General features: G+C 37.0%; 1 protein-coding gene across 7 annotated transcripts in view; it reads right to left on the bottom strand.

Annotated features, from left to right (window-relative positions):
- SLC25A12 (solute carrier family 25 member 12) overlaps positions 1-20,830 on the bottom strand; it is a 160,506-nt gene that overhangs the window by 67,325 nt on the left and 72,351 nt on the right. For 4 of the 7 annotated variants that reach the window (XM_081143168.1, XM_081143171.1, XM_081143170.1 and 1 more), the window contains one exon: positions 15,982-16,035. In XM_081143168.1, coding sequence (XP_080999294.1) covers positions 15,982-16,035 — 54 coding nt within the window. Of the gene's footprint in view, positions 1-15,981; positions 16,036-16,361; positions 17,296-20,830 lie in introns of those variants that run through there. The other 3 variants (XM_081143172.1, XM_081143174.1, XM_081143173.1) reach the window with 3 other exon arrangements.

The raw sequence follows: 20,830 nt of genomic DNA, 5'->3' as shown, positions 1-20,830 counted from the left end.
TACCAGAAAATTTCCCAGAATTGAAAAATACAAGGGCCCACTAAGTGTCAAGTACAATAAATTAAAAAACAAAAACAAAACAAAAGACCACCACACCAGGACTTGGCCCATCATCATAAAATTACAGAACATTGGAATAAAAAGAAAATCTTAAAAGTTTTCAGAGGAAAATAAACAGGTCACATATGAAAAATTATGAATCATGGGCATCATGCTCCCCTCAACAGAAACACTGGAAGCTTGAAGACAATGCAGTAAGGCCTTGAAAATTCTGAGAGAAATAATTCCAACCTAGAATTCTAAATTGAGACAAATTTTCAATCAATTGTAAAGATAGGTTGAAAGCACTTTAAGATACCCACATTCTCAACACTTTTTTCTCCCTTCATGTACTCTTCCTCAAGAAGCTATAGGAGAATCTGCTCCATCAAAGAGAGAACATGAACCAACTAAGAGGAACATGTGGGAATTAGGAAACAGATAATCCAACTCAGGAAAATGGCCAGGGGAAATCCCAGGACAACAATTGTGCTTGCAGGCCTCAAGAGTAACTAATCCTGGCCAAGGCAGACAGGGCTCCAAAAAGGAAAGCCACTAGGGAAAATGAAATGTCATGTTATCCAGGCATTTGTTTGGCAATGTGGAAAATAACATTGGGAGAAATTTAAATCTTTGCTTATATGTCACCTTCTCAATGAGACCCACTCCTATCACCCTATTTAGTTTTACAACCCATGCCTGTATCTGTATTTCAAATCCCCCTTATGTTGCTCTGTTTTCCACTTGGCACCTATCACCTTCTAACATACAATATATTGTACTTTTTATTATGTTTACTGTCTATCTCCCAATTAGAATTATCAATTCACAAAGGAAGAAAAATCTTTGTCTAGTTTGTTCACTGATGTATCCCAAGCACCAAAAATAATGCCTAACACATAGTAGGCACAGAGTAAATATTTGTTAAAATAATGAACTGGCAATAGGTATGCAAATTACTAAGTGAAAAGTTAGGTAATTTTTTACTTTATGAAAAAGTAAATCATGAAAAAGTATTTTTGTTGTACAGAAATAAGAAATATCAAAACACATGACTTAACTAAAACATCAGTAGTAATAATGTAGATACCAAATATTAACTTAATGATTACAAATATACTGAGGGGAATGGAGGAAAAAGAAGGGTGGGAGGTGTAGTATAAGGAAGTCCTCAATTAATATAATAGGAACTTAATAATGTCTAGAAATAGCACTATAGAAATATAAAGAAAAGTACCAAAATAAATAGCTAAAAGAATTACAAGTGGTTACTTCTGACAAAAAAGACAGGGATGAGAAGGATCAGTTTTTGGTTAAGCATTTCAAATGCTCTTATTTGTAATCTGACCAAACTTTCAACAAGGACAGCATTAAATAAAAAATGTTTCCGTTGTTGTATTCTGAAACACACCAGAGAGGCTATCACAGCAAATTTTATATCAGCCTACATAAGAAGCAGCCCAAAGTGAACATTTTTAATAGTACCTGACAAATATCACCCCAAAATAAAGTCATGTTCTCTCTACATGCTATAAAAGTCATTTCTGGAAGGGTTCTAGGTTTAAATCCTGGCCCTACCACTAACTCACTGTAAATCTTCAGCAATTCCATTCTCCTCCCACGCCCCAAGATATATCACATATCTATAAATGAAGACTAGCCCAGCTGGTGTGGTTCAGTTGGTTGAGTGCTGTCCCATGCACCAAGAGGTTACTGGTTCAATTCCCAGTCATGGCACATACCTGGGGTTGCAGGCTCAATCCCTGGTAGGGGGCGTGCGGGAGGCAACTGATTGATGTTTCTCTCCCATGGATGTTTCTCTCTCTCCCTCTCCCTCTCCCTTCCTCTCTCTCTAAAATCAATAAAAACATTTTTTTAAAAATGAAGACTAAATATTCTTTGATGTTTCAAAACAATAGGCATGTAAACATAAGATTAAAAAAATAGACTGCATGATATTGCTACTACTAGTGAATGGATTCTACCAATTCCTGTTAATTGCTTCTTCCTCTCCTTCTTAATGCATGACATAATCTGATATGTTTACTAAGATCACAAAACCACCAGAATTTAGGACTGGCAGGAGTGGGGAAAGGCATAATGTCAGGGAGACTACTGCAAATGAAAAGGGGGAGCAACACAAGGAAGTCTAAAAGTAGAATTGAGAGAGACTGACAAGTCAACCACTAACTAGAATATGAGTGTCAAACCACAGTATGAAAAATAAACTATGGGAACCAAAAAGGAGTGGTTCATTCTAAGGATTGGTAGGATGGGGTTGGGAGGAGGAAGGAGAAAGTAACATTCAGAATAGGCCTTAAAAGAAAATTCAATTACAACTGCAAATGGAGAGAAAGGATATTTCAGACTAAAATATAAAAATCAATGTGAATGAATATAGAAATAAATTTTTCTTTCTTGGGGAGGAGGGAGAGAAGTTAGTTGGAGAGAGAAATGGTAACAAAGAGAGGGTATATATACAAAGATATATAGAAGGTGAAGCTGAAAGGACAGTTTCAGACCAGATGGTGGAAGACTGAATACTAAACTGAATAACTCTGAGCTTTATTCTGTGGGCCATGGGATGCCACTAAAAATTTTTGGAGAGGAGAGATTATCTGACCTTTGCTTTCCCAGGTAGCAATGTGAAAGATTTGAGAAGAAAGAAACTGATTAGGGGCAGAAAGACCAAGTAGTGGCTAGCACAAAGATCCAGGTGAAAGAAGCTGAGGCTGAACCAAGGCAGTGGGAAGTGCAAATTAAAAAATAATGGGGGGGAAAAAACAATGGGTACATTCACCCATTGCTAATGGATATAATTTTATATGATTTTAATAGTGTTACATTCACACCATTCAAAATTTAAAAGGTACAAAAGGATATATTATACAGTGAAAAGTTTTCCTCCTACCTCTGTCCCCAGTCACTCATTTACTCACTACAGAGGCAGTCAATTCCTGTATATTCTTCCAAGATGTCTTACACATGAACAAGTAAATTATATATACATGAGATATATATATTATATATACATGCTAGTATATATACATGCAAATATGTGTATGAATATTCTTATCCATTTCTCTTTTTTACACAGTGAATAATATATTATTTACACTGTTCTGTATATCTTGCTTTTTTCAAATTCAGTCCTTTTAAAACGTGATTTAGCAATATATGTACATACACAAAATATACATACACATCATATATAAAGAGCCATAAAAATGCTCACATCCTTTGACAAGGAATCCTGGGCATGCCTCTTATGAAAAAAAATTTTTAAAGAAAGAACTAAACTCAAAATACAAAATAAGAAAAAAAAAAAAGAGATGGGTTACGGTGATCTTTGTTCTCTGTTCTCTCTCTTCACAATTATTTGAGTGTTACTTTCTTTAATTAGCAGATGTAAATTTTCAAAAGAGAGGATATATGAAAATATCTGAGTTAGTATTAACAAAATTTGGCATCTAATTGTCCTTTTGGGGGCAGGGGCACAGAGATGTCTTATATCTAATTCCTGAGTGTGATTGCCAGGACTACCACCACTACACACTCAGAACATATACATACACACGCACTCACATACATTGAAAGTGAACTATACTTACTAAATCACCAGGATTTCACAATATTCTACTTTAAAACTACCAGGAAAGAGTGCAGCTGTAGCACAAACTACCAAGGAAACAGCAGCCAACAGGAAAACAAATGCTTTTGTTGACATGTACTGGAACAGGCTCTGCCAGTATCTGAGGTTATAAATGATGCCAGAGAATCACTTACCCTGAGGTATTTCGCTAGTGTTTTCCCCAACTCTCCTAGTCTATTTTAACTTGATTTTGACTAAAAGATAGAGTGTATAGCTCAGAGAAAAAAACAAGTCTTCTTATCCACAAGGAGTCACTCACTACTTGACTTCTGCAGGAGACAGTTAACTAATTAACTCATTACATTAGAGACAATTACTTCGCAATGTCAGTAAGCCTGTTGCCTGAACAGACAGAACAGAAGAGGGAGTTTATAACTGAAACTAGGATCCACTCACAGTCAAGATGTGAAAACATTTCAGGTATTAACAAAAAAAAGCAGGTACTGTAAAATGGGCAATATATTTAAACCAAAAGTATTTTTTAATACTTTTAAAATAAAAATGACCCATTTATTTTAAACAACTTCATTACTTTTAATGCTTATTTTAATTGACTGGGTAATAATGTTTTAAACAAATTTTTCAAAAGTTAACATGGCCTAGAGTAACACATAAGGCTAGAAATAAGAAAACATTAAGTGGCCTTACTGAGACCTTCTCTTTCTGCTAATCAAAATGACCTGAGTGTTATACTAAAAACAATAAAAAGCAACATAAAGTTTTCAGTCTCCCAATGCTAAAATTTTAATATATCAATTTACTAGTTTCATAATATCATTTTCATTTTGTTCCTATTATTTCAGAGGGTGAATTAAAATGACTTTAAATTAACCAAAAATTATATCCATACTCCAAATAACTTTACAGTTAATCATTTTCCATTTCAAAGATGTCTCTTAAGCACTGGTAAATCCCTCACAGTCAAGAAATCAAGGGCACATGAAAGACATAGACAAGAAGTGGCTGACAGTATCTAAAAGAACACAGAGGTGATCTATTTTCTTAATTAAACTTTATCCAAATCCAACTCAAGTATTTGAATGTGAAAGTGCATATACTTTGACATTTCCAGAAATATTTAAATTTACACATGTGCTTGAAAAACCCTACACATTCTGACACTTGAAAAATTTTCACATGTGCTTGAAAAACCCTACACATTCTGACACTTGAAAAATAAAATGGAACTTACAGGTTAGAATCTTTACACATTTAATCCAAATTATTGCCTATAGGAGATGGCAGGGTTTCATACTTACACTGAGCTACCTCTAGTTACAAATGAAAAGATCATGTTATCTAGAAATGTTTTGCCTCTCAAGCCAACAGATTAGCATGTCAAGGTGTCACTTGCCTGGAGGAAATAGGAGAGTAGTAACTCCTTTGTCATTTACCAAATTTAACCCTAAATGACCTTTAGAATGTATGCTACTTACATCACAGGTTAACAATAAAACAAACTTTTCAAAGAATTTACACACTACCCTAAATTTCCATTGAACAAGGGGGAAAAACAATTAACTTAAAATTCAATGACATTGAGTAAAAAACCCAAATAGTCTAAATGATACAAATTACCTGCTTAAATTGTTTAAATTAAAAAACAGATCCTTTGATGTTTTCTGTCTAAAAGATTTTTCAGAGATTATAAAGGAAAATTCTGATCTGCTGTGACTAGAAAGCTGGTTACTTATTAAAAAGTATACAGTGTATCAAGATCAAGGATTTCCTTTTTATGTACACCAAAACCAAGGTAATGTATCTAAAAGTACTCATTTTCAAGCTAAAAAATCTGCTAAAATCAAATCTTTTGGGTTATTTTGCATTCAGTTCAAAGCATTTATGAAGCGCCAACTATGTGCCAGGCACTATGCCTGATACTAGGGATGCAGAGATCAATAAAACACTGTTCCTGTCCTCAAATAGCTCAGAGACAATGGCATGATGGACACCTAAATCAGGCTCAGAAAACAGGTTCTAATCCCATATGCTGTTAACTAATTGAGATTTCTTGAGCAAAACACCCTGAGCCTCTTTAACAGAAAGCTGTCTTGGGGGGGGGTGAGGGATGATATCTTGAACATCAAAGTACTTGTTATTATAAAGCATTTATGCATATTGAAATTATTCTAAAATGCTTAGAAACACAGAAAAGCATAGAACCCCGGTTTCCCTCCTTGCTTTACTGAATTTTTCTGCTTTTGCTCAAACATGAAGGAGTTATTGTTCTAAGTCTTCATTTTTCTCCAAACCAAGGTTTCCTTCCACGGTTCTTAGATTTACCAAGAGACCGGTCCTGACTAGTCTAGACAGCTTCATCTCTGCTTATCCAACATGTGGCTGTAATATGAGTCAAAACAAACTGTTCCTCTATGACTTTGTTCCAGCGGAGATGAAATGACATTTTCAGGTCCTAACATACTTTCAGTTTCAGTAAATCAAATGACAATGTCACAAAGTTCAGTAATTTCAAATATTAAACCGAGCATTTCCCATATAGAAAAATGAATTACATGAACAATGGAAGAAAAAGACATGTACCGAGGCAAGAACTGAGCATATGAAGCTAACCCGTTTGCTGTTCTTCCCTATTACTGCTCTTACTCCTAACAGAAGCCAAATTTAGTCAAGAATGCACGACCTTTTGCTACAAAAGCACTCTGCATAATGAGCAAAGACCACAACAGATTTGGCCATATTAATTTTTTAAAAACATTTTAATTAGTGATGCAAAATTTATCTGATATTTATCAAAATCAACCACTCGTGCTTTCAGGAAAGGCAGTTTTATACATCTAATTTTATTTAAAACTTTCCATTGCATATTTCATACACACTAGAAACAAGACCTTCTACTTGATTTTGGAAAAAAAATTCCTCAGATGCCTGCCTTTTTAACTCAGATTGCTTCCATGAAATACTATGGGCTTATTTTTCTTTTTGCTTTAATATATGTATTGTTACCATCCATTACAGCAAGTCCTACTGTCAGCTACTAAGCAATGCAATTCCTAACACAGTAAGGAAGTACAAGACCTCTGTTAATCACCGAAACCAACTGAAGCTACAATAATAAACTAGGTCTACCAAAATAGTTTTCCCTTTAAGATAGCCAAAAGCCTTGAAAATAAAATAATGACCCAGAGAACTCAATAACTGGAACTAGAATGCTTCTCAGGGCAGATTAAGTTGAATAATTAATTTGCATTGTTCTTAAAGTATTTCAATCTCTTGGTGGAAGTAACCATGGGAACATACAAGGAGCATATATATTTATAAGCCTGGGCAAATCATGTCTTTGACAATCAAGGTACCACTCCTAGGGAGACAGAATGCTTTAATGTTGGTAAGTCTTGATTAAACACCAAGATTTTTACCATTGAGAAAAGAAGGACCTTTATCCTTGTAGAGAGCAGAAAATATTAAGAGATTTGAGAGACAAATCAACCAAATACAATGTATGAACCTGGCTTAGACCCTAATTTTAATAAAGCAACTTAAGAAAAAGAAAGAAACAATCAGGAAAATTTTAACACTGAATGGAAATCCATGTTACTGAGGAATATTTTTAGGTGTGATCATCGCACTGAGGTTTGTTTGTTTGGTTGGTTGTTCAGTCACCACCTTTTACAGATACATATGGAAGTATTTATGGATGCAGTTATATGTTGTTTGGGAATTGCTTCAAAATAATCCAATGCCGCTGCAACATAGATGAAGCAAGATTAGCCATGATAGATCGTGAAGCCGAGTAATGGATATATGGTAATTTATTATGTTATTTTCTCTAAATTTGTATACGTTTAAAATTTTCAATAGTAAAGTTTTAAAAAGGCTGCAGAACAATAATGAGATGATTCTATATATATTCTAACAATATTATGAAAAAAAAATTGCATTAAAATACATAAGCCAAGTTTCCTTCCTTTCTGGGTGTCAGTCTCTTCATCTATAAAATGGGAATACTAATGATACCTACCTTATAGATTTGTTCTGAGGATTAAATATGATTTGTATAAAACATTAAGAATAGTACCTGCCCAGCCGGGCGTGGCTCAGTGGTTGAGAGTCAGCCTAGGATCCAGGGGATCGGGGTTCGATTCCTGGTCAGGGCACATGCCTGGGTTGTGGGCTTGATCAATGACTCTCTCATCACTGATGTTCCTATCTCTCTCTCCCTCTCCTCTCCTCTCTCTGAAATCAATAAAGATATATTTTTTTAAAAAAAAGTATCTGAGAAAAAACAGTGACTCAGTCAGTAACCAATTACACAATTTTAGAAATCCAAAAATGGCCGTCACACTGGCTTCAGGGAACAATGGTTCAGAAATTTCAGCAGTATCGTAAGTCCTCGCTTAAAACACCAATAGGTTCTGGGAACTGCAGCAAAATGATGCAGAAAGAAACCAATTTTACCATGGCCTAACTGATATAAAAAGACTTACGATCTACAGCATCTCATCAACGTTATAATGAAACAGTTGAGCACAATGATGTTATTCGAGAACCTGCTCTACAAAGTAAAAAAGAGCTGGACAGAACAGGGAGATGATGATTTTTTTTTAAGTTGCACATAAAAAGTGAACTACAAGTCTTTCAGGTCTGTGTTTTGGTATTTCAGAGTCTATGGTTAGACTGATCCAGACCGAGCAACTGAAAGTTCAGAGAAAACGGCAAGTATCTTCCACAGCCTCTCAGGTCTCTCGGTCTTAGACCATGGCTACACCCCGAGAGCCTAGACTTGAGAGGAGCCATTACCTCCTACAACTGTCCTTCTGAATATGGGGATTTGTAAATATCTCCAGATGTACGTCTCAAAAATATGGGTCATTAACTGCCTATACGTATGACATAAACACATATTAATATCTTATGTCACTCAATAGGCCCGGCAGCTACCCGAGGAAAACAAGGGACTCGAATCCTCATCAGGAAAGAAAGTGCTCCTCTCCTCGGAGAAACGGAAGGGGACAATGAGCAGTGCTTCTTCGTTCTCCACGCACCGGGCACCATTCCTCACTATTACTCACTACCTCACGCCGGGGTCTAGATGGAGTTACCCTTCCAGACAAAACAGGCTCCAAAGGTGATGTGCACACCTAAGGCAGCACAGCAAAAAGGGATCGAGTAAGGATTCAAACCCAAGCCAGACTGCAAAGCCCATGGAGGTTCCAGCTACACACTGTTGCCCTCCTGGAAGAAAGTTACCTGAGGCCCAGCTCAAAAAAGAACCCTATGGACAGGAGGGAATTAAACTGGAAGAATCAGTCTACTCAAAGCAGTCATCCATGAAAAAGCACAGAAATGTATAAGAAAATTTACATTTCAGTTTTACCTTTTTAAACATGATCTATTGAAATACAAATTGAATCATTCTACTTCCAAAGTGCTAGACCTTCAGTGGTTTCCATGATGCCCTTAAAAAAAAAACCTGAACTCCTCTCTGTGGCCTATAAACACCGTTTCATGTGACTCCTTCAGTCTCATCTCTTACTGGCCCTCACTCATTGATGCTTCAGACACACTGGCCTCCTTTCTGTTGAACATACCAAACTTTAATCCATATCTAGGCCTTTGTACATGTGAGCCCTCTGTTCAGAATTCTCTCAACCCACTTTTCAGTTCTCAGCTCTAGTATCACCTCCTCAGGGACTTTCATTGACCACCCTCTTGAAAAATGATAGCCTTTTCCATCATTCTGTTTATTTCCTTATTGGAGCTGTCACAATCTGTAGTTCAGGGGGGGGGGGGGAGGGGCGGACTTGTTACTGTCTGTCTCACCCCTACCTAGAATGTGAAGTCCTACCTTTACTGAACTCCTCTATCTTAGCTCTATAAGGGTAAAACCTAGGCACTTAGGCAATGAAAAGTGTATTGATTGGTAGAATATAACATGGCATTTAATAACACTAATTTTCGCATCTTTTCAGTAATTTTTCAATCATTTTAGTTGATCCAAGGATAAAATCTCACTATGGTGCCAGTTTGCCCTTAATACCTAACACTTTTTAAACAAATGAGAACTCTATATAGTTCTGGCAAATACTTTATAAACTAAAGATAAAGGTTATTTATTATCTTCAGTTCCCATATTTTGAAGAACTGGGGGAAATACTCAGTATGGTTAAGAAACTACAGATCCCCTTCTGCACATCTCATACTGGGTTTATTCAACCCAATTTATGTTGGGAAGTCCTCTTTTAACTTCAGGTTCTGAACTGCTAAATTCTTACTTTTTAAATTATTCACTTTCTCAAAATTTGATACATACACACATTGATACTTTTTGTTTTCCCCTAATTCTTCCCTCAACCAAGTTAACAACTTAGTTTCTATCCTTCCATATTTTTCTCAATGCCCATTAAATCATACAAACATATGTGTAAATATATACACCACATATATGAAGTGACTTTTAGAAAATTAAAATAGTGCTATATACAATTTACATTTTTTTCTCACTTAATAGTACATTGGAAATCCCTCAAAATTAGCAGAAATAGGTCTAATACATTCTTTTTAGTATCTGCATAGTTTAATTTTTCTACCACTCCCCTTTGATAGCATTTATTTTGCTCTCTCTCCCCCCTTTTAGAGGAAGAATTGAGTGCTGCAATTAACAACCTTGTACATATATATAATTCTTATGAGTATTTTTATTTCTCTGGGATAAATATCCCAAAAGTAGAATTGTTTGCTCAAATGGTATCTTTATTTTAAGCCACTGCCATGTTGCTTTCCAAAGACTTTGTTTCCACAAATACTGTAAGAGAGCAATTTTTCCGCTCCACATTTGGCCTTAGTAGATGCTAACTTTTTTTAGTACCACTTATATTATAACTGTAACATTATGGTAAACATCCCACACTTTTTAAAACATAGCCCTAATGTATATTCCAACAAAGTGGGAGGGTCTCCTGCTAAAAGCCCTGCTTAATTTCCTCCTCAGCCCCAGGTTACTGCCAAGAGTAAACAAATACATAATATGTAAACAAATTTTATTAAAGGAAATTTCTTTCAAATAAAAATTAATATGTTATCATAAAAACCCTAAAGAAGAATCACTCTTTGCTTTACATTAGCAGCATCTTTGTCCACTTATTCTCTAATACTAAATAAACAAGATAGAAAAAAAGCATTTTCATGATTTTATATGGGACATGATCTTCATTGTTACACTGGTGATAATGAGAAAAAGAATAGGCTCAAAATAATTTTTGGTCTAGCATATATAATGAATGGTGCAGTCTCAACACGCGTTGCTTTTACCATACAATACTTTGATAAATGAATAGATGGTCTATCAACTTAAAAAAAAAAAAAAAAAAAGAATTCTTGAAAAACCATTCACTTAGAACAGTTTTTGATAAACTAACTTTGCCACAAAGCACAAACCAGATAAAGTTTTTATTTTGAAATTTGTCAGGCTGGTAACAAACAGCCTGTGACATTCCTGTTGTCCTCACCTCACCTCCGTCTTCATTGCTTCTATTGTGTCCTTTTTTGCTACTATATACTTCTTATATAGCAAAATTGGGTCAATGATAGCAAGTGGGTGAGAGAGGGAAAAGAAGAAAGATAAATCAAGAAATGACATTTGAAAGGGTAGTAAAATCTTAGCTTGACAACTGGTTATAAAATTATAGCACAGACTAATACATAAGAATTCATTTTTTGTACTCCAATTTTATGAACTTGAGGGGCAGGAAAAAAGATTCCTAGTGAGTATGATTCGTTCTTTTTTAATTAATAGAAAATACAACTCATCAAAAATTTGAGAAGCAATGACTACAAAAAGAAATAAACCTATTTCCCTATACTCAAAATAATAATGCTTTAGTCTTATAAAGCCCTTCTCATGAACTTGCACACATAATTCTACTAAACATAAATATACCAGCACTTTTGAATAGTAATATTTTGCTGTTTACAAAACAAAGACTTTTGAGCCATACAATTTGTGAATTTAGACAGTTAATGCCACAAATCTAAATTTTTTTTTTTTTAAGTTTTCAACTGTACTCTAAAATTCAAAATTAAATTTTCTCTTGAAATTATATCAAGCATCTTCTCAGACATTTACACCATGGAATATTATGCAGCTGTAAAAATGAAGGATCCCTTACCCTATGAGACAGGCTGGTAGGACCTGGAGAGTATTACGCTAAGTGAAAGAAGCCAGTTAGAGAAAGACAAGTATCACAAGCTCTTACTCATATGTGGAATCTAATGAACAAAATAAACAGATGAATAAAATAGATCCAGAGACATAGAAGCATGGAACAGACTGAGGGATCTCAGAGGGAAGGCAGGGGTGGGTGCAGAGAGATTAACCTAAAAATTTATATGCATATATGCATAACCCAGGGACACAGACAATAGTGTGGTGAAAGCCAGGGGGGAGGGGATCAATGGGGGGAAAAGGGAGACATCTGTAACACTTTAAACAATAAAGGAAATTTTAAAAAAAATTTTTAATAATAAAATTCTGTAAAAAAAAAAAAAATTTAATCTTCTCTTTAAATGTTCAAATGACCCTGAACTCAAATGACCCCAAAATCCTGCCAGAACCAAAGTACACAAATAACAGCATAACCTGCATTTTAGTTTTTGATTACACCCTTTTTATACAACACTACCTTAAACTCCCATGGGACCATTCTTCCTAGCTCTCCTCCTCCTCCTTCCCACTGCAGTTGTGGACACCACTTATAAATCAGTCTCTTTTTCTGTCTTATTTTATATTTAACTCCCCTAATCACAAGGATTCATGTATCACCCACATGAATTTGTATCTGTCCAAATCTGACTTTAACTTATTGGGGCACATTTATTTAGCAATCATATTTAAACTCCTCCCCCCCCACCCAAAAAAAATTCTCAAAATAGATGCTTCATCAATTAGCATCTATCCTAAAAATGCCAGATTCACTACTCTTTCCTTTACAAAGTCCCTAGTATTGTCCTTTCTTTCCATTTCCCCAGCCACCAGCCTCTCCAGGTCATTATCACCCACATGTATTATGTCAATAGCCTCTTAGCTGATCGTCCTAACCTCTCCACACTTTATCCAACAAACACAAAGAGCTGCCAGAAGTCACCACTTCAATTTGCCCACTCAGAAACCCACAGTGCCTCCCCACTGTTTCAAATCCAAACTCCTTGGCCAAATGGTCTACGTAGTTACAGTGTAGAGGCACTTTTTTAAAATCACCTAAGTAAACAGATTTTTTTTCTTTAACTTCTTAACAAACATAGCTGGGCAAGCCAATTTGATTGCTCTACCAGAGCTATGCATTTGCCTTCACTATTCTTGAGTCCCTCAACCACGAACAGTTAGAAATGTAATGGGTCTCAGAGAGGATTCAAGCCTTGGCTCAATCCTCCCCTTTGATTATTCAACTTGGTGTCTAATACTAAACTAAAACAAGTATACACATGGCACACGGAAAATAGTCCTTAGTGTTGGGTAAATATGTTAAATGCTAAAGAAATGTGTAGTTAGTATATCTTTTTGTCTCCTATTAACTCTAAAATATTAACAAATCATATACATCTAAAATAAAACTGTTTCTAAACAATGCCCTATAGCTTCAAGTAAGTATAGTTTGAAGTACTCAAGACAGAAATTTTTTTTAAAATCTAGTATGTTGCCCCGCGGGTGTGGCTCAGCGGTTGAGTGTCGACCTGGGATCCAGGAGGTCGCGGTTGTTTCGATTCCCGGTCAGGGCACATGCCCGGGTTGCGGGCTCAATCAATGACTCTCTCATCATTGATGTCTCTCCCTCCCCCTCCCCCTCCCTCTCCTTTCCTCTCTCTGAAATCAATAAAGATATATTTTTTTTTTTAAATCAAAAAAAAAATCTAGTATGTTAACTGTCCTCAGATTGATTCAACTAACTATATTGTATCTTTCTAGCTGCTTTAAGCCTTCATGAAGGTATGTACCTATGTTCTCTCTTATCTATTAGTAATTCTTGGGTCAATGCTTAAAAGTTAGTGCTAAATGTGAAGTTATGAATTCCACAAATTTTCAAAATAAAAATAATAAGAGCACCATCAAAATAATGTGTAAAAATAGAAGATTTAAAAGTTGTCTAAAAGCTAGGCATATCCCTAACTCTCTCCTTGTACTTCCATCTCTCCTCCCCCAAAAGACATCCATATAGAACCATAGATTTTTTTTTCCCATGGGATTTTTAAAACTGGGAAGACCTCAGTTTCAATATGGTGGGCAATTAGATGGATATGAGTAGAGTAAGGATAATGGGCCAGGTACAGAAGGTCACCAGGGCAGAAAGCCCAAGGGTGCCTAGCAAATGACAATTGTAGGGTGGGACCTCATCCCCAAGGTGACCTTTCCTCTCCTACCATATCCTGGGCCATTCGGTTTGGACCCCCTGGCCTTTCCTCCCTAGAGATAACATGTAGGCCTCAGTTGTATTTCAGCTCCAGGCCCAAAAAGCAGGAAAACCAGACCAGCAATGCCATGGCTGACCTCAGGACCAGCTGCATTGAATAATGACCCCTTTCCCTGGTGTCAAACAATCAATCAGTGGAAACCCTGACCCTGAAAGGGCACACCTTGAAGGCTGCTGAATATTCTATTGAAATCTTCCCTTGGGACCTCCCCTAAAATCTCCAGCCTTAAAACCCTTAGGACAGAGGACCCAGGTGCTCTCCCTTCCAGGGGCACTTTTCCCTTCCCCCTCCCCATTTCCCCAAACACATTATCATTAGCTTCCTAACTCCCAAGCTCCAAGGGCCCTTCCTTTACCTCTATAACTTGCTTCCTAAGCCCATTTCTTCTACAAATTACTTCTACCTCTGACTTTCCAAATAAACGTTCTCTTATAGTTTAAGTCTTGGGCTCTGAATTCTTTCCTTGCCAGAACTCAAGTACTGAGGTTGCTGAACCCAGGTCCGGTCTGACCCCAACAGTCTAACACATTCCCACCGCCTACAACACCCATTCCCTTAAGTCACATTGAGTCCCTCATGAAAAGCCCAGGAAAGCCAGATAATTAGCCTACAGATACAACAATCAGATAGTCAGGACCGGGAATTGAACCCAGTGTTCCTAACACTTAGGTCAATACTCTTTTCACTACATCACGCATCATTTCAACTGACTTCTTTCATGCCTACTTAATCTGAAAAACAAAATTAACTATATCACATGAACTCCTCAAAAAACAATTGAATATAACCATATGGTATGAATACTAATATATTTTTGGCTATTTTCAAGAACTTGTGTAAGGAATAAGGGTTTCAAAGCATACCTAGAGCATTCCTATTACAATTACATTTATTCTGGAAATTATGCTTCCCCTAAAGTCATCTATGCAGCCTCATCCCCAAAAATAGGTTAAGTAATCCACATCTCAGATAAAAATGTCATCTATTCCAGGCTCATCAGCATATGTTAGAATCTGTTCCTAATATAGAATCATAAACTTTTGGAGTTGGAAGGAACCTTGACGATCACCTCTCATTTTACAGAGAAAACTAATACCCAACAGGGACCTGCCCAAGGTCAAATTTTCTGTACAAGAACCCAGGTCCTGAATAGAAAGTTCTCAAAAGAAAATTTCAGAGAAAAGCACAATATTTAGTGGAACACCTTCGTTTATCTCCCTTTACATCTACTTCTTAATACAACTTCCTGCACAGGGAACTTTGGAATTTAAGAAAGCAAAACAAAAAACTAAGCCAACTTTTTTTTTAAGTTTATAGCCAAGTCGCTGATCTTAAAACTTATCTCAAGACAAAATGGATCCTGGCAAGAATCTCAGACAGTAACATTTTGTAATAAAACCCCAAAGGTGTACAGATATAATATTTTTAAAGTAAAGGGAGAAAATACACAAATTGACTAGCTATAATATTTTTATCTACATTACACAGAGAATTGCTTATAAGTAGGCAAACTTTAAAAACATGCAACTTTCAAGAAAGAAAGAATCTTAATGTCAATACATTCTGAAATTTTATTTTGGTCAGTCCTTAAGGGAAGCTGGAAACTCTTCTTTTTAGTCTTCTTTTACATGTCTTAAGTCATGTTAAAAAAAAAAACAACACAATTTGAGGAAAATCTTTTATCAAACTTTAATAAAAACAAACACTTTTATCCAAACCTTAACAAAATAAGAATTATAAGCTATATTATCTAGCCATGTTCTTAAGAATATATGAAAATAGACCATTCCTAAAAGTTAAGGCCTGAAAAGTACAAGACTTACACCTTTTCCCTCCAGTGAAAAAGCACAATACATAAGCCAATTTACCTGAAGGAATATGTTTCTTAACTCATGAGCATCACCTCGCTTGGTTGTCTGCACCTGTAAAGGGGAAAAAAAAAAAAAAAAAGCCAGTTAATGCTTCACTAGAAGCCACATAATCTCTTCAGATTAGAGTTAACATGCTAACAATCAATGCTCTTATCTTTTATAAGGGCATTTAATTTTAAAACAAACCAAAAGAACTAATACTGATAAGAACTGTCAATTGGAGACCTGTCACTACAGTGTGGAAAGTCAAGTGTGAAGAGCCTAAAATAAAGAAAATCTACCAGATAGATTTCATCTGGATTGGAAAGGGAAAGCAGTGAGAATCAATCTATTACTTTACTCCACAACCACTAGCAACACAGTTAGCAACCACCCACCTTCAAATCAAGAGGCCAGCAAGTGTAGATCAACAGGAAAGTTGAAACATCCAAATTAATAGCATGGCCTAGCAGCTTTTCTTACCCAAGGAAAGCAATCCAGAATATAATTATCTCCGGGCCCCTCTCTCTCTCCACTCTTAAAATATGAAAGCTGCTACGTTTCCAAACACTTTCGACATCCTGCCACCTGCAGCGCAAATGCCAACCAATGCTTCCAGCCACAGTGAAGCCCCAAATTACTCAATTATGCCCTCCCCCACCGCAATGCACAGATGCCTTAGGTACCCCGACTTTACATGCCACTTCCTCCCATTCCCTTTCCGACGGCCTCCAACTCCGGATTCACAAACCCATGCACTTAGAGCAGGACACTACTCTTCCTTCACCGTCCCGTGGTCCTCACAAGCCCCTCCAACTCACAATCCCGCCTCCTTCCCCTCCCCCAACCACGCATCCTCTCCCTCCAGTCCAAGCCACGCACAGCTCTACCACCCGCAGGCTGGAGGCCCAGGACACACTATCTAAGAACCAGGCAAAGAAGGAAATGGAAAGATGTAAAGGCTGCAGGCAGGGTCCCCAGAATGTCTCTTATGCAATAAAGGCAGCAGTAGAGTTGGAGTCACCTTGACCGCCATGCTGTGCTCGGAAGCCGGGGACGAGCGAGGGAGCGAGCAGGGCCAGGCTGTCAGGGCGCGCGCGCCGCCTCCCCAGCCGCGCCGCCCTCCGGCTCGCCGGCGCCGCGCGCGTCCCTATGCAAATGAGCCGGGGGCGGGGCGAGGGCCCCGAGCTAGTTAGAGAAAAGGGAGCTGGCCTGGGCGCTGGGGAGAGGCGGCCCAACGCCAGGGGAGGAGGGGGCCGCGCCTCCCCTGGGGAAGACCGGAGTGCCCGCCGTGGGATTCCCGTGCGCCCCGTGGTTGCTGACAGCTGAGTCGCCGCCAGGAAAGTCCCAGGTTTCCTAAGGCCTCTCAGTGGGTGAGGCTTTGGGCACTGACTTCAGCGAAAGTCATTTTCCCCAGAGACTTAAAGGAACATTTGGGGCCTAGATTGAGCAAGATTTCGAAGGATCGAAGAACATGTTCCAATAATAATAATAATAATAAATGAATGAATGACAACTAATGGCAAATACTAACAATAAAAAAGATTGGGAATGACTCTGGGGAAAACCTAAATAAACATAACTTGAGAAATATGCCCCTAAGTTGGCATGGGATGAATATGCTTAATATGCTTTGGGTACAATATTATAAGCCTTATTAGACTCACTCCACATTCCCAATCACCCAAATCCTTTGTACAATGCGGTGCAAATCAAACGCAAATGGGGGGGGGGGGGGAATCCACTTGTCTTGGACTAAGCTGGCACTGAAACCTGGCCCAATTTGCCCCTACATAAACATTTCCAGCCCTACCTATAAGTAGTAGCCCTTGAACCAAAATAATGTCTCTAAAACTAAGTCTTGCCATTATGACTATATTGAGTCACATATTGATTCATTCAACATTTACTGGACAGCTATTACACGCTAGACACAGTTTTGCTTGTAAGGACAACATATAGTCCCTACCCTCTAGGAGTTTACAGATGGTCAATGCTTCCACCGAATCCTAACCCTAAGTGTATTTTTTTGTTTGTGTCATTAAACCAAGCATTCTCCCTGTTTTAAAAAAAAGTCTTAACTCCAAGATTTATCTTAACCTCACTTAGCTCTGTAATCTCTCTCCACTGTCCTTTACATTTTCAATATTAAATCTCAGAGGCTTCTCTTTTTTTCTCCAGTCTCACTAATCATATTTGTGTTAAGTATCCACGTTAATAGAAATGAGGAAAGAGGAGTGGCAAATGGCAAATGTTGATAAGGAATACTGTATTACTAGTAGTCCTAAAATGAGCTTTTCCGCTGCAGTTGATTTGACTATCTAAACCATCACATCTTTCTTCAGTCTGTTCAAAGTTCTTTAACAATGTAATTGGACATAGGATATACAAATTCACATATTGTTCTACTAGCACCTTATGACTCTGATACTCTGCTCTCTCTTATTTTATTAAGTTTCTCTAAGTAGAAATCTCAAGGTGTTTGTTACTTTACAAGGGAAGGATGTCTGTTTAGTAGCCCAGAGTCCTTTAGTTTGAATAAAAGTACTTAAGTGAGCCCTGGCCGGTGTGGCTCAGTTGGTTGAGCATTGTCCTGTGCATGTCAGGGCTTGTGCCTAGCTGTGGTTCGGTCACCAGCCAGGGTGCATGTGGGAAGCAACCCCGATTGATCCATGTTTGTTTCTCTCCCTCCCTCTCCCTTCCTCTCTCTGTAAAAGGAAAAAAAAGGTATGTAGGTAAAAAAAAAAAAAAAAAGGCATTTATTTATAATGAATGTATTATTTTCTATTAGAACACATTGTTATTTGTGTTCTTTAAAGTTACATGCCAATATAGTATTTTGTAACTAAGTTTCAGATGATGTTTGTAAACAAGAAATAATTTTAAAACTTTGGAACAAGTTGAAAACTTGTTAATACAATCTATGAAGAATGACATTTCAGAAAACAAAATTGGAAGTTAAAGGTTAAGAGACTAATTGCAAATGTATTGTCATAAATAGTCACTTTTTAGAACTGGTTTCATAAACGACTTGACCAATATGTAACTTCACTGAACTGGGGATTTAAATCTACTCATGAAATTGCTGCCCATGAAAATAATATATTACCCTCAGATGCAAAACTGAAATGTGAGCTTACTAGACAAACCCACAGAAACATGTCTCCAACTCCCAGGCAGCTTACATTATATTAATTTGAAACCAGCCAGGCACTTTGTAGGTGAACGTTAGAATTATACTAATGCCTAGAGCCCTAATAAACTAAAATGTACTTATTAAAACAAGAGGCAATTTCCAATGAGCCTGTTCTGCCACAATTCCTGGACCTCCTACCATTTCTGTTTATCTTCTACCCTCCTTTGAGTATTTACTGACACAAGTACATTTTTATTCTTGTTTCCATTTATTCCTGCACAGCCTGCATGGATGTCATCTTGCAAGAAGTAAATCGAAGTAGTGTACCAACACTTCATAGAACATTAGGTTATCACTGACTAATTAAACTATGAGTGGAGCTCTTCCTAGGTTAAAGGTATACATGTCATCACTATGATGAGAAGCCAGCTTTTATGCCCCCATCAAGATGAAGCTCACTTAAAATATTTGAAATAAAGAGCATGATCTGACTTTAGTGTGTGCACACACACACTCACACAAAGGATATTTTAACATCTGTAACTTTTAAGTGTATATTGGTTTGGGCCTATCCCTAGAATTATAAAATGGTTCTCTATATTTTACTGAAATACTGCAAAACTTACAAATTTTATAAGTTGTGCTTTTAACTCCTCCTTTGCTAAGAGTCTATATGAGGAAATGGAAGGCTAGTAGGCTGAGAGAAATATGAAGGGTTAAGTGTCCAAGTTTGAGCAAATTATGTTCTAGTTAGTAGACTGACCTGAAAATCAATAAATCAGAAGTTATTATTTCAACCCAAAACACTTATAGACACTAGAAAAATGATACATTTACAGCATGTCTGTACTGTAAAAGTATTATACTCCCTGTATGACACTTGCTCTAATTGAAATAAATTCTCATTTTGAGGGAGAGAGAGAATGGGGTATCAAAAATCTGGTGAAATAGTTGTACTCCTACAATTACATCATCCTAAACTGCTCTTCCTCACAGTCAGACCTAAGTCTTATATATTACACAATGAGGATGACGATGATCTTATTTTTGGACCACAGTCTTCTTTATTCCCTGTGGAGCCAATAAGAGCCAGTTTTCTTTTCAGTGGATTTTGGAAGAAATTCATGGAATGAGCTGCTCTAGATGTGTAAGGCTGTAAGTGCCCTATCACTGCACTAGTCATGTAAAAAGCCAGTATTTAGTGGGAAACCTTATGATCAAATGGGGGATTGGCTTATATGATCTTTAATGCTTCTTTTAACACTCTAGTATCATGATTTGGAGTGAGCCAAATTTTATTTAATTAACATTTATTGAGTCCCTTGTATGTGTACTAAACTCACTGTTGCAGCTATAGGAAATATAAGAAAAATAAGTAGCATGAGTCCTAGAGTATGGAGAATATTTTACTGTGGCTACTGCTACAATTTGTTTGTTTTAATGAATAAAGCTGAAAGGATGATACCAGAACCCTTTGCATGTGCCAAAGGCCAAGGCAGTGTTAGGTAATAATGGGATAAAAATAACTTTGTGGTTTGTCACATATTCCCATTCCAACCGAAAGTATATAACTAGAAGAACAAACACCCTGCTGAGTCCCTCAGCTGCCCATAAATACCCTAACCCTGAGCATTTACTTGGATCTGGGTTTTGCCTCTCTTCCACTTAAGGTCAATAAGGAATGACACTTTGAATCTGATCCAAAGTAAGAAAAAACTTTTCTTTACTTTT

This window comes from Miniopterus schreibersii (assembly GCF_964146895.1).
Source record: "Miniopterus schreibersii genome assembly, chromosome: 7".
Lineage (NCBI taxonomy): Eukaryota > Metazoa > Chordata > Mammalia > Chiroptera > Miniopteridae > Miniopterus > Miniopterus schreibersii.
This window is presented reverse-complemented; position numbering and strand designations above follow the sequence as displayed.